This window comes from Chanodichthys erythropterus, chromosome 14 (genome assembly GCF_024489055.1).
Source record: "Chanodichthys erythropterus isolate Z2021 chromosome 14, ASM2448905v1, whole genome shotgun sequence".
In the NCBI taxonomy this organism is placed as follows: domain Eukaryota; kingdom Metazoa; phylum Chordata; class Actinopteri; order Cypriniformes; family Xenocyprididae; genus Chanodichthys; species Chanodichthys erythropterus.
This window is the reverse complement of record NC_090234.1, coordinates 20,902,029-20,917,076: the sequence shown is the minus strand read 5'-3', so window position 1 is coordinate 20,917,076 and position 15,048 is coordinate 20,902,029. Positions and strand designations below refer to the sequence as shown.

At 34.9% G+C, this 15,048-nt stretch overlaps 1 protein-coding gene across 2 annotated transcripts in view; it reads right to left on the bottom strand.

The window, feature by feature from the left end:
• The window catches only part of tfpia (tissue factor pathway inhibitor a), a 35,302-nt gene that overhangs the window by 16,009 nt on the left and 4,245 nt on the right, over window positions 1-15,048 (bottom strand). Inside the window, exon 2 of one of the 2 annotated variants that reach the window (XM_067409344.1) lies at window positions 3,381-3,581. In XM_067409344.1, the coding sequence (XP_067265445.1) occupies window positions 3,381-3,581 (201 nt within the window). Of the gene's footprint in view, window positions 1-3,380; window positions 3,585-15,048 lie in introns of both variants that reach the window. The other variant, XM_067409345.1, reaches the window with a different exon arrangement.

The following is a 15,048-nucleotide window of genomic DNA, read 5'->3' as shown; positions in this document are numbered from 1 at the left end:
GTTGAGAATAAACTCATTAAATTAAGAGGAGAAAGTCATTAAATTAATTAATTTGTTTATTCTCAACATTTTATCTCGACTTTTTTCTCGAAATTTAACAACATTTTTCTCATAATTTAACAAATTTGTTCTCATAATCTAACAACTTTTTTCTCGTAATTTAATGACTATTCTTAACATTTTATCGACTTTTTTCTCAATTTAACAAGTTTTTTCTCGTAATTTAACGAGTTTATTCTCAACATTTTATCTCGACTTTTTTCTTGAAATTTAACAAGTTTTTTCTCGTAATTTAATGATTTTATTCTCATTTTATTTAGACTTATTGGTCGAAATTTAACGAGTTTTTTCTCGAAATTTAACAACTTTAATCTCGAGATGGTTTTATTTTTTTATTATTGCTTAGCCCTAATCCTCTTCTGCAGAAATTCATATTACATTATTAAATCATCTTTTAAGTCAAGATGTTGTGCTGATAGCAAAAAAGATTAAATTACAAAAGTAGTATTTATATACTATTACAGTATTTAGCTTTTATTTTTATTATACTTTAAGTAACTTTAAGGTTTTAGTACTTTTTATGTGCTTTTGTCTTTTTTTTTTTTTAAATACACTGCCCGCCAAAAAAAAAAAAAAAAAAAAAAGCTAAAGGTGCTCTAGAACTGACATTTTACAAGATGATGTCTAAGATGTCCCCAGAATGTGTCTGTGGAGTTTCAGCTCAAAATACCCCATAGATTTTCTTATTATATATGTTTTAACTGCCTATTTTGGGGTGGCATTAAAAATGCTCTGATTTTATGCTCGTTCTCCCCGCCCCCAAGCTCGTGACTCCAATAAACATTGCATAAACAATACTTAAGTTCACAATAAAAATTGATCTTTACAAACTGCTCGTGATGCAGCATATCAGATTGCATTAGTATGGCATGTATTTTGTGGATGTTTGCTAACATTTGACTCTGAATGAGTTTGATAATGCTGCATGGCTAACGTGGCAAAATCTACACACAGTTGGAGAGACTCGATAAGAATGAAGATGAATTATACAGACTACAAGCGTTTTTGGGTTAAAAATGAAAATAACGACATGGCTCTGGTCTCCGTGAATGCAGTAAGAAACATGATGAAACATAAATGTGGTAACTTTAACCACATTTAACAGTACATTAGCAACATGCTAACAAAATATTTAGAAAGACATTTTACAAATATCACTAAATATATCATGACATCATGGATCATGAACATTTTTTATGCATCCATCTGCCATTTTCGCTATTGTCATTGCTTGCTTGCTTCACAATACCTGCTTCATGTCTGATGATTTGGCTGTGCAGCTCCAGACGTTAATACTGCCTTGCCTTGAACATGGGCTGGTATATGCAAATGTTGGGGGCGTACATATTAATGATCCTGACGTCACAGTCGGTGTCATGTTGAGATTTCCTGTTTTTCCGTGGTGTTTTTCACGCACAAGATTTACATATGAAGGAGGAAACAATGGTGTTTGAGACTCACTGTATGTCATTTCCATGTACAGAACTCTAAATTATTCAACTATGCCACGGTAAATTTAATTTTCAATTCTAGGGCACCTTTAAGAATCTATGAATGGATCATTATTTCAGTGATTATTGTTTCTAGAAACAGTTCTTTTAACCCTAACAGGAGTTAACCCTAATAAACCCTAACCCTAATGGAGTGTGTAGCTTTGCATTTCTTAAACAACCATGTAGGAAGATGTATCATGGCCATATTCCAGGATGACAATGCCAATATTCATCAGGGTTAAAATTGAATGAGATCAGAGATCATTTTCACACATGAATGGGCACTTCTGAGTCCTGACCTTAAGATCAGGATGTGCTGGAGGAGACTTTACAGAGTGCTCACCTCTTGCATTGTCAATACAAAATTTGATGCAATATAAAACTGATGCACCTCTTGATGAAAATAACATCACAACATTTATTTCCATCAAGAGATGCATCAATTTTTGGTCAAGATCTTGTATTAACAATGCAAGAGTTGAGCACTCTGTAAAGTCTCCTCCAGCACATCCCAAAGACTTTCAATGAACTTAAGGTCTGGACTCAGCCAATTCATGTGTGAAAATGATTCTTCATGCTCCCTCCTAACCATTCTTTCACAATTTGAGCCTGATGAATCTTGACATTGTCATCCTGGAATATGGCCAAGATACATCTTGCTACATGGTAGTTTAATAAATGAAAAGTTACACACTCCAACTTTCACAGTTAAAAGGACCATTGCCAAACATATAACATGCTAGAAAAATAATAATCACTGTAATAATGATCCAACCATAGACTCACCAACTTACCAACCATAAGTATTTGCCTATTAAAGTCTAAAATCTAAAATCAGCAACTTTTTTTTTTTTTTTTTGGCCGGGCAGTGTATGTGTATATATAAATTCAATACATTTTCATTTCAGTTTTAGTCATTTTAGTACTTATTTCAATAAGTTACCAAGGTAACATTTCTAATTTTCTCCAATTTTCTAGGTTTTTCATTTAATATTTATATTTTATGGGTAAAACTGGGTAACACTTTATTTTACAGTATCCTTGTTACAAATTTTACAAGTACTTACTGTAGTAATAACAATAAATTATGGATAAATTCATGCAACTAACCCTAAACCCAATCAAATTCCTAACCTTAACAGTATAGTAAGTATAAATATTGTTAATTAATATTACTCAGTACTTAAATGTGTAATTACACTATAACGAAGACATCTCAAAACACAAGCACTTTCACTAGTAATTTCAGGCTTTTGGAACTCAATGTATATGGAGTTAATTAATTAATTAAAATAATGCATTTCCTTAATATTTTGTCTGTAGTAGACGTTTAGATTACTAATATAGAATTAAGCAGTAAGTTATGAGAGGCTGTGTTATATTGTGAATGAGTCAAAGATAAAGAGATAAAGATACTCACAATATAGTATATATTGTGTAATATTATATATTGTGTGTGTATATACTCTGCTGAGCATTGCTCTTTATCTTCGACTCATTCACAATATAACACAGTCTCTTATAACTTATGGCTTAATTCTATATGAGTAATCTTTGCTTTTACTTAAACCAAGATACGCTTATCTGGAATGCTGTTTATAGCATAGGCATGTGGAACACTGTTGTGACACACAAGTCTGGGTCAGGCCATCCAATATACTGGAGTGAAAATGGAACAGGACTAACACAAAGAATACATCCTCTTTCTGAAAAATGCATTGAATCTGAAAAGGTTATTTTATGCCATTTCCTAGAAAAAAAAGTTTGACATTTGTATTGATTTTAATGGTTATTCGTCTTTGAAGAGTAAGGTAAAGATTGCCTTACCTTTCACAAGACACATTTCCTCACACTCCTGCAGGGTCTCGAAATTGTTTGCATTGCCTTGACAACCTCCGTATTCAAAGGGCTCACAGCGACCTGTGTCAGTGTCAAAGTAGAACCTGTCCCTTATTGCCTTGCACGGCCCTTCGTCTTTCTTTAGGGCGCATGAGTGATGAAATATGCGGAGTTCAGACCTCACTCCATCTGCTGAGGGTGGAAGGAAGCCAGAAATTATAATTTGCTCTGTACATAATTTACAAAACTCTGCGTGGTAAATTTAAGCCATCTATAAGCTTTCACCTAAGGCTTTGTAGGGGGTGAAAGAGCTTTCTGGCACAGGAATATAACCATGCACCTACTTTTAACAGAGTCGGCAGCCTTGCTTAAAGAGATCTCATTGACATGACAGTCTGTAGATTTTAGGGATATCACAGCTTTGCCCTTGGTGTTTCACGCCTGGGTAAATCAGGAAGAACCTCCTACACTATTCCACTCTCAAGCCAATGAGGATAATAAAGCGCTCTTTTCTTGAATATAAATTTGGACGGTTTATATCACTTTTTTTTTTCTTTCCCCAGAACTAGGTTCTTAATCCCTATACCAAGAATCAACCGTATTAGTCTGTTCTAAGAGTGTGCTGGGTAAAGTGAACTCAGTGGTCCTTCCTGTTCACACAACAAGGACTGAATCCAAAGTGCCACAAACTAAATAACAGATGGTCTTGGACTTGAGTGACAACATCCTGCGGGGGTGGCTGGATCACTTATCCTGTCACATCCTGATGTTCATCTCCCCACTGCTCTCAACTCAAACTAAAATACTCTCTCAACGCTGCCCTTGGGTTGGAGAGAGTTCTCATGAGGTATTCCACATGTTCTGGATAAAATTCTTGCCTGCATAAAAGCAGGAAACACACACCACATAGCGTGGTGGGTTTGCCATTGTAAAAGATAACAAAGCATAAATATTCTTATTTGCATTATTATCTAAAGCATACAAAGAAGAAAAACTTATAGGAAGTCACTCATAGGAAATGCTCACATGATGGGTCTATTTGCCGACACAAATTTAAAGAACGGTCTCAGATATAAAGGCATCAGATGAAACAAACTCAGACAAAACAGCCTCAGACTAAAAGGCATCAGACATAAAGGCATCAGAAGAAACGGACTTGGAAGGAAGCGAATTGCCCTGCCTCAATGTGACGTGACATGCACACAGTTTTCTAACTGTTAAATGTTACACTAAAGAGTAAAAAACATATCCCACTGAGATTATTTTGTAAATTTGTATTATTCGCTAGTTTTATTTGCACGTATAAGAAGTTAGCTAATAACACATTGCAACTAGCTTGCATTGCAAACTATCGTGAACACTTACGAAAATTAACCATGGTTCTATTATAGTAAAAATGTGGTAACTACTGTGGTAACTTTAATAGTTTTACTACAAATACCATAAACTATAGTGTAGCAAAATCATGGTTAATTTTTAGTTACCATGGTTTAACTACAATAACCATGTTTTCTTTTTTTTTTTCTTTTCTAATTTTGTAGTAAAACCTTGGCTAATTTTCATAAGGGAAGTAAAAAAAATCATTTGAGCTATAAGCACAGCTGCTTTGTGTACAGAGGTTACTAAGGAAACGGCTTTATTTCTGCTGTTCCAGCACCACCTACTTTCAGAGAGTCAATTATATTTTAAGTTAATTGCTGTTTATCTGCAGACCAATGTGAAAATCGGCATGTTCTTTTCTGTATAGAACCTAACCATTGTAATATTTAATTAAAGCTGTAAGAATAAAATATCAGGTAGCCTATAGCTTACCTTTGGCCCCTCTCTCTCTGCTTTTTTATTCGTTTTCAATGCTCGAATAACAGTAACATAAATAACATTGCAAAGGGATTAAATAGCCTACACAAATACCATCAATATATAGATTCTACATAATTAGCATGCATGCACACACACCTTAGATCAATTTGGGAATAGTTAAAAGTTAAATATAAAAAGGGAGAGAAAGAAAAAGACAACTGAAGCATGGCATTATGATGGGATAAAAGTCAATAGAAAGTTATAAAAAAAAAACAGCCAAAAAACCTAATGCCTTTTAGTCTGATGCCTTTTATTCTGAGGCCATTTCGTCTGATGCCTAATTGTACGAGACCTGACGTTGTTTGTCCTGAGACCTGAAGCCCTTCAGTCTGAGGCACGATGTCGCCTTCGCGTTGTATGACTGAGGTCTGAGGATGTCCTAAAATGTACACCGTACTGGAGATAAAAGTGAAAGTCTAGATATAGATTTTATTTGTGATTTTTCTTTCCTATGAGCCAATATTTTTTTCATGTCCCACACAGCTTTTTTTTTATCTTACCATAAAACCATTATTATTTTTTTTTTTTTTAATTTCCATGGATACAACAGCTTTTTTTAAGACAACAAGGTTGTGTAGGTCCTACATTTTAACAGTTTTTAAATGTATCAATTAAACATGTATTCCAGTGTTATAAAAAGGTTTTATTCAAGACAATAGCTGGACCTGCAGAATTCCCCCAAAAAAGTTATTTTTATAATAGAAAACATGGCTGGCTGTTAAATTTAACTGCCAGCTGCTTTTTTAGGCCAGCACAAATTGTCTGTTCTGCTTGGCTTCAGCCTCATCACACCTCAATTGGGATAGTGGTCAGAACAACCCAAAACTGGTGCTTTGCCAAACTCATTGCCAATGCTGAGCTTGGGCAGGTTGCCCCATGTTGAGACTCAGCCCTTTCTTGTTTTATACCTGTGTGAAAGAAAGAGAGGTGTTGATTTTATCACAAGCTGGATTTCAGCACATCAGTCATTATCTGAAAAAAGTAAAACATTCAGGAACTCTCGGTCTGAAGAAAAGCACAATGCATGTAAATATCTGTTTACAGATTTCAACGTGTCATGTTTGCTCAGGGTTTGCTGTTAGCTACCTGAGCAACAACTCAGTGATTAATAATACCGTCAGCAGCAGATCTATTGTAACACAGTGACACTATAAGGATGAGTGGCAAAGTATTAGTAAATTAGTAACCAGTGAGTCAGTTTTAAATTCAGCCCCTTTTCATTATGTAGCATAATAATACTTATCACTGGTACAGATGTGTGTTAGACAGTAGTCATAGAAAGAGAGGTTTCATAGCCAGAGGGTATGATTTTACCAGTCTGAGTCATACTTCTGATTATCTGATTTTGCAGATAGACTTCAAAGTCCAAGGGAACAGTCACTCAGGTGGGAACAGTCACCTAGGGATGTGCATCTCCATAACTGAGACCGATGCATAGCCAATGATACGATACATTAAAGATACATATGAAGCAGCTACCGATGCAACGTGATTCACCTCTATTATTATGCAGTGCGATTTCGATTTGACTCAACACAATCCGATTCAATGCAATTCATTACATTAAGACATACATTATACAATAAAATAGTAATACAATAGTAGTACATAGTACTACAATAGTAATAGGCCTTTATTTCTGTTACAAGTTAATCCAAACTTTTATTTTGACGGGTGGCCGTAAAGATCTTGAAGTTTCTGTGTGTACATATGTCAATGATTTTTCTCAAATGAAAGGGTAAAATGCTCATGAAGTGACTCTCAGAGCAGCTCTGGAGATGAAGTTTATGTGTTCATGTAGTCAGATAGTCAGATTAAGACACTGTGAGTGTCATGCGTGCTTCAGTATGTGTAGTAAACATATTCACGCGGCTGCGCCATTCACGCAGAACCATATTCAAATAGTCTTTTTTCAATTTAATATTCACAGACACTAGTCTATATCTTGATTTGATTTAAGTGTACCCACCTACTTTTGATTTATTCATCCAAAATTTGACAAATTCCGCGTTATACAGTAAATTGCATTTTTATGAATGTATTTTGCGATTCCGTCCGTGTTTTCTGCATCGTGGAAATCATAGGGCTCTGAATATGGTACAGATAGTTTGCTTTTATTTCTTTGGTTGAGACAGACAGCAAATCATAAATTAACTTAAGTGCCTTCTGACCTCTAACGCATGGACCTTTCACAAACATTGTAGTGCCATGTCAATCTATATTCTGTGTGACTCTCCTAATATATATATATATATATTTTAGGGCTGGGTGATATATCGAATGCTTTTGTCGTGCGCATTTCGTCAGTAAAGCCGGTTCCCTGATTGCCGCTAAATCGCCATCACCTGCTTTCAAATGGAGCAGCATTTAATAGACAGAGCCGTAGTTCACTGATAAGCCACGCAATATCGCGTTCAATATCGATATGAATCGCCGTTGATATTGAACGCGATATTGCGTGGCTTATCAGTGAACTACGGCTCTGTCTATATATATATATAGTTATATATATATATAGTTCAGTCATGAAACTCTTCTGAGATTCTGTTCTATCCACGTAACCTATTTATTCCTGACTTTGAAAAGGATCAGCTCATTGCAGCGCGCCATGGGATTTCGCTTGCTCCCCACCTTCCCCAGCACCACCTGCCTAGATCTGCTCGGGGGGCGTGGGGGGGAGGGGATGTTCTCCCTGTTTCCTTGCAGCAGCTTGAATTCAATTCACTGTTTTCATGTGAATTTTAGATGTATCCTGACTCATTCAGCAGCAGCAGCGTAGCAGATTTAGGGCCCGTCCACATGGAGACGCGTTTAGGTGTATACGCAAAAATTTTGTATCGTGAATGCATTTCATCCGGCGTTTTTAGAATGTGAAACTGCTATTTTTTGGAACCGGGTCCCAGAGTGGATAAATCTGAAAAGGACACCCTTGCGTTTTTGTGTGTACAGCTAAATGATGTTTTATTAACAAAGTTCGGGAGGAACTTGATTATTAATAAATTATTAATAAATATGGAGAGAGAGAGAGAGAGAGAGAGAGAGAGAGAGAGAGATTATATAATGCAGCTATATGTTCCTAAATTCAAGATATCAGGGCAAAAATGCCCCTGTATGGGTTTTTGTCTCATATTTATATCATGATATAGTTATCACACGAGTGCTGATTGTCCCGAATGTGATACTGATTTTATACAACAGTTCAATAAAAGTTAATGGCCCAAATTCATAAAGAGTACCATTTAATTAATTCCTGAATGATTCAGCCATTTGAACAAATCAAATGAATGAATGATGCATGTGTTTTTTGCTAGTTTAAGCTCGACGCATTTAACATTTTCTCATCCAGGGCCCACGTTGTTTAAATAGCAAATGCACTCGCCCCCATCTGTTCACCCAGGGGCGCGCTGGTCTGAAAACGAGGCGTGTTGTTGATGCGTTGCTATTTTGAAGCAACCTAAAAAGACTGTGCCACTGACCAACAAGAACCTGGTCTAAAGTCAATGGTGCAGTATTTTTTTATTTTTTTTCACATCTTGTAATTCATTCGATAAAAAAATATTTATTTATTTTAATATGTCCCATTGTCCCTTGATATTCCTTGAGTTTTTTTCTTCTTCACAAAAAGCAAACAAATATATATATGATGCAGATAAAAAAGGATCAGGATCTCTTGTCATCAAGTTTATGGAACTGAACTAGCTGCATAATGTGTATGGTAACTTATTGTAAGGCAAGGGAGTTGTCTGGTTATCTTGATAAATATTACAACACAGTCTTGTACAACAATCAAACTTTTGCTCAGTAAAGCTCAAATGTGTAATTTCTGTCACCAAACTGAACTGCAACAAAAATGACAGAAGTCTAACTGCTTTTCCAGAAGATGTTTTGTGCACCACAGGTTGAGCTGTGTTGTTAGTGCCACAGAGCTACAATGTTTAGCCTACACTTTTTAAATAGCTTACAAATAAATATTAAATCATTTACTTATACTTGTCTCTGCATGTTAAAGTGGGATAAGAGAAAGTATTTTAACAGAAAAAAACAGAGAAGACAATATGGATGTTTTGATTTGTTTATCATGTCCACTGACTTGTAACCAAGCTTTGACTTTTTTCACTTTGCTGTTGTAGGCTTTGCTGTCCAGACTTGATCCATGTCTAGGCCTGTTTGCCAGTGTTATTGCAGATCATCTTTGTCTACAAAATCCTCCACTCCTGCAATTGCTTGGTTATTTGCAACACCTTAAAATCCCAGATAGGTCAGAACTTGTTTATTCTACTACCGTTCAGAGATAACAACAATGGGTGACCTAGTAAACCTTGTCGTGTCGGATCCCATGAAACTCTTGTGGGACAGAAAATCCGACTCTCTGTCACCTTGTGCAATTATCTTAGGTCTGCAGTTCAGGGCTCGATGAAGCAAATAATCCTGTACACCCCAATTAATCATTGTCAGGCCTGCAACTGACTGCATGAGAGGATTCAGGCTCTTTAAATGAGTGTGTGGCCACTGGTCTGCTCGACCATATGGGACACCTGATGTAGACATAAGTTAAAACATAAGGCTGAGAGGGAAAGATATCCCACAGCATTGCATGGTATGCTGTATAAGCTAGTTAACCGCCTAAGATAAAAGGCTTATCTGGTTTATCTCTGCAGTAAATCTGTACACAACACAGAACATGGGAAATCAAGAGCACTGATTAACCACCACAAGGCTGTTAATGTAAACGTGTGCAGGGAGGAATACATATGGGGCAAATAAATCAGCATGGTTTCTGGGTGTTTAAAGGCCGCATATTAAAAACAAATGTGTAATATACAAAGATATTTACACTCACTTTCAGTTAATTGTTTGTTCAACCCACTGATATAAGGTGTCTGGAAAGATCTTAGCCATTTTAAACAATTCATGGTGTGGTTACAGTCAAACCACCATGGTTGATTACCTTTGCTTTGGCCTTTTTTCATAATTTAATTTGACTGTCCTCTTAATATGTCTTGCCCCCGGTTTCACAGAAAAGGCTTAAGCTAGTCCCAGACTAAAATGCATGTTTGAGCTTTTTTAACTGAAATAACTTGCACCTACATAATTTAAAGAGCCATTGTTTTGTCTCAAGATGCACACCAGTGATGTTTTTCTAGGGTACATTTATAAAAGCTACTTAAATACCCTATTGAACTAAGGCCTAATCCTGGCTTAGTCTAAGCCCTGTCTGTGAAACCAGGCTTTAGTGTTTTTATTTTTGACAACATAAATTACAAATGGCTGATGAAACCAAGCACCTCTGGAATATATACCTCTTCCTTTTCAAGGAGATCTAAACTGGTAAAAAAAATATTATAGAAAAATGGGATATGATTTAAATGTTTTCATGCAGATACTATCACTGTTGTTATATTTGTTTATTTTCCATAACTTAACACATCTGTACACTATGGAAGATTGTTTCTGCCACTGAATAAAAAATAAAAAAGGTAATTACGACTTTTAATCTCGCAATTCTGACTTTTTTTTTCTCAATTGCGAATTATAGTGTCAAAATTTTGTGATATAAACTCGCAATTGCAAATTATAAAGTCAGAACCACATAATATCTCGCAATTGTGAGTTACAAAGTCAGAATCAATTGCGTGATATAAACTCTTATGTATTAATAAAAATTGTTGTAAGTTATTCTTATATGCTTAGCTTCCATACAAATTGCAGTTGGCCTATAGTACATTACAACCCTAAATGCATGATGTAACTCTCTCAAAACTCGTAACTGCTTGTTATAAAGTCAGAATTGTGAGTTTTTCACAGAATGGCGAGGTTATTTCTCACAATTCTGACTTTATAACGCAACTGTAAATATCTTGTAATTCTGATCTGCAAGATGTCACAATTATTTTTTAGTATTCTGTGGCAGAAACAAACGTCCATACACTGCAAAGAGTCCAATTGGCCTATAGTACATTACAACCCTAAATGCACGGTGTAACTCTCTCAAAACTATTTTTTTGAAAAACATGGGGCCTTTCTCTCCCAAAGGTGTTAAGGAAACCTGAGAGTCAGGACATGATTTTCTTTCCTACAGGATTAGCTTTACATAAAATAAAACAAAACAATGTAGGCAGTAGAAAACTGATCCACTATTAGGTTATAACCACAAAATCTGACAATTAAAAATCTTCTGATAACCTCTGCTAGGCTACAAAAACGGTCCAAAAACCCTACAGGAATACAAAAATGACCCACCACACACTACAGGGAGTTTGCACTTTCTCTTGAATGCAGTGAAATACCATCAATCATGGTACAAAAGCTTTCAAGGTCAGAGGGAAGATGAGACCCAATATTTGTCTATGCATGCATGAATACCATTCCACTGCCCTTAAAGTCAGTGAGGTAGAGTTTAAAAAGAGAAACCTTACTGCAGTGCTAGTTTGGTGTCATGATCTGTTGAGTTAATGCAATAGATCAAACAAGGTCTCGACAAACCGGGAGACCTTTTGACTGTTTTTTCCACAATAATTCTCACCATGGGAACAGTGTCATGAAACTAGTTGATACTCTTGGGCACAGAATGTTTGACTAAGTCAAAGAAAATATTGAGACATGCCTTTTGGGATATTTATGTGCAAGGCTAAGATGTTGCATGGTAAAAGCATGCATTTCGAAATCAATATAAGAGATATTAAAAGGGGACAGATAAATTAATGGGAAAAATTACAATATGATAATTTTAGGAAAGGAAGTCCTGTCCTTTATTTAAAACGTCACATTGCCTTATTCGATAAAATATTAGCTGGTCTTATTACTCAATATAACATGCATTCTCATTAGCTGGACAGACCTAAATAATTTAGGGTTCATTTCAGCCAGATTTTAGCAAAATAAAAACACAAAATGATACCATGTTTTGAAATATGAAACATAAGCTTAACCAACATTTTCTGATATTTCTGTCTATCCACATTCAAGTAGATACGACCTGTACTTGCATGCCTATTGCGATAGAAAATAGCTGCCAGGGGGTGTCAACATGGCTGCCAAATACACTGACTTGCCTTAAAGGAACTTTGGTTCTTTTTTTCATATGCTCTGAAATTTGGTACAGATAGCTGTAGGCAGACATTAACACACACACATGCTTTTAAAGGTTCATAAATGAGATGACATAATGCACTAAAACGCAACGTCCTTCCATCAATTTTAATCCCTGCAGAAGTGATTAGCTGACTTTGGCCTGGAAGAAAAATATGATCCTGCCACAAAGAAGTCTCATTCTCCAGTTTCAGAACACAAGAGAAAATATGACAGCAAAGTTTTGTTGATAATATTGGAAGTACAGCCCATGAGTTATTCTGACGTTAATCTTGTGTGTTTTGCATGCAAAACCCATCCAGCGTTAAAAACTACTCAACCATGCTATGTTGCTATAAGTGATAAACAGCCCAGAAGGCATTTGCAATATGTGATCTTAATACAGTTCCTTTATGATCTGACAAGGAGACAAAGAACAATGTCAGAACAAGCTTTGACTCAACCCTATTGCTGAGCTGATTTGTAATGAAAGCAAACCAATGATGTCATCTCACGAAGAGTCATTGTGGAACTTTTGATACATGGCATGCATGACGAGCAGGCCCAGACAGAATCAGCTTGCTTTTTTTCTCTCTTTCTGTTTTTTCATTTTATATGCTGATTTTAAGGGAAAATCATTTGGAATTATCAAATTAATGCAATATGCAAAATGTGAGCATGTGAAGAACTTAATGCATGATGAAATTAGTTCTGTGGTAATCTACTGAATTTTCTGTGGAGTTCGGTGGGAACAAATTCCATGTGGGTCTGATGATAATTCTCACTGAACAGCTGGCTTAGGGCGCCTACACACAAGGGAAGCATTTGATGTATAGGATTGTTAAAATATGTTTTAAGGGCAAGGCGTTATAAAGTTTCTGAGAAATATTACTTCACTACTTGTGTTATTTTGGGGAATCTGTACTTTACTTCAGTTCTGTTAAAACCAAATATAATTTACATGAAAAAAAAAAACAAAAAAAAAAAAACATTTTTACTCCATTACAAGTTCATGTAGTCTTAAAGGTACAAAGCACATATGTCATACACAGTGCTGGGTAGTAACTGATTACATGTAATCTGGATTAAGCAATTAGATTCCAAAAATGTTTTATTGGTAATTAGATTATATTACTTATAAAATGCTCATAATTAAATTGCAGTTACTTTTTTATAGATTACATGGTATCCATACAATGGCAGTAAATCATTCATAATCCCTAATTCTGCTTTTTTTCTCTGAAGCTTCGAAGCAGTGTTTTGAAATCGCCCATCATTAGATATTGTTGAAAAGTCATTATTTTGTTTTTTTTGGCGCACAAAAAGTATTCTCATCGCTTTATAATATTAAGGTTGAACCACTGTAGTCACATGAACTGGTTTAAATACATCTTTAGTACCTTTCTGGATCTTGAGAGGTTTAGTGACATTGCTGTCAATGCAGGCCTCACTGAGCCATCGGATTTCATCAAAAATATCTTAATTTGTGTTTCGAAGATGAACAAAGGTCTTACTGGTGTGGAACGTCATGAGGGTGAGTAATTAATGATATTATTTTCACTAACTAACTAAACCTTTAAATTTTCCTTTCTAAAACCTCCTATTGTGTGTTTAAATTTGACTATATTCACAATATAAAATGGCCATGTAAATGTCATGTAAATAAATTTGTGATGCTTCTAAATTTGGGTACAAAACCTCTCAATGTATGTGATTAATTAGTATGCAAGTTACTAACCACTGATATATAACTGTGAAACACTATGTCTTCTTCATATCCAGTGACCTTCACAAATTGTTGATCTGGACAAAAATATTTAAAACCTGGAAAACTATGAATGTGTAATAATGCAGGGATTCCCAAACTTTTTTTGACCTAAAATATTTACTTGGAGATTTTAAATTAATTTTTCAATAATTTAACAACACATTTGCATGTTCACAGTTCTCTGATGTCGGATAATGTTCACATGGACATGCAGGTAAACAAATAAAATATTTATATATTTTTTGTGTTTAATCATTTTATTTTGATTGCTTTTATTTTCAAATAATTTATTCATTTTTTATATTCAATTTTATATTTTAATAATTTAATAGCTTTAAATAAGCTCATACCCCCCTGCAGTTCTTTCATTAACCCCAATTATGGCATAATGTAATGCTTAATGCATTTCATGTTGTTGATAACAAAGAATGGAAAATATTTTCTTTCTCTTTTATCAAAACTAAGTGATGAACAAGTTAGGTCAAAGGTAATCTAAAAGTAATCAGAATAAATTACCTAAAATGAGTAATCTAGATTAAGTTACTAACTACAAATTTGCAAGAAATCTACCTAGCATTAGTCATACATCACTATGTTGATAATAAACATTTCATTGTTCTTTATCCTAATGTGACTAAATGAAAAAAATTTAACTTGCCTTTTATTGGAAAAGCCACTGAAATTTATTTTAGTGTAGATACTGGTTCCAAAGTTCCAAAAATGACAAGAAAAAGCATCATAGCAGGAATCATTATATGAGCATGAAAGCATCATTAAAGTAGTAGAGTACCCCAAGCCTTCTAAATCCATTATGAAGCTTTATGTGAGGAAATTTATGTTGTTATTTACTTCCATTTAAAATCCAGCTTAACAGCCATGGGCTTCGTTCTTTCATTATAAACAAGATCATTTTGGACACTGTGCTATAAATAACTAATTTTGTGCTCATTTTGTTAAAAA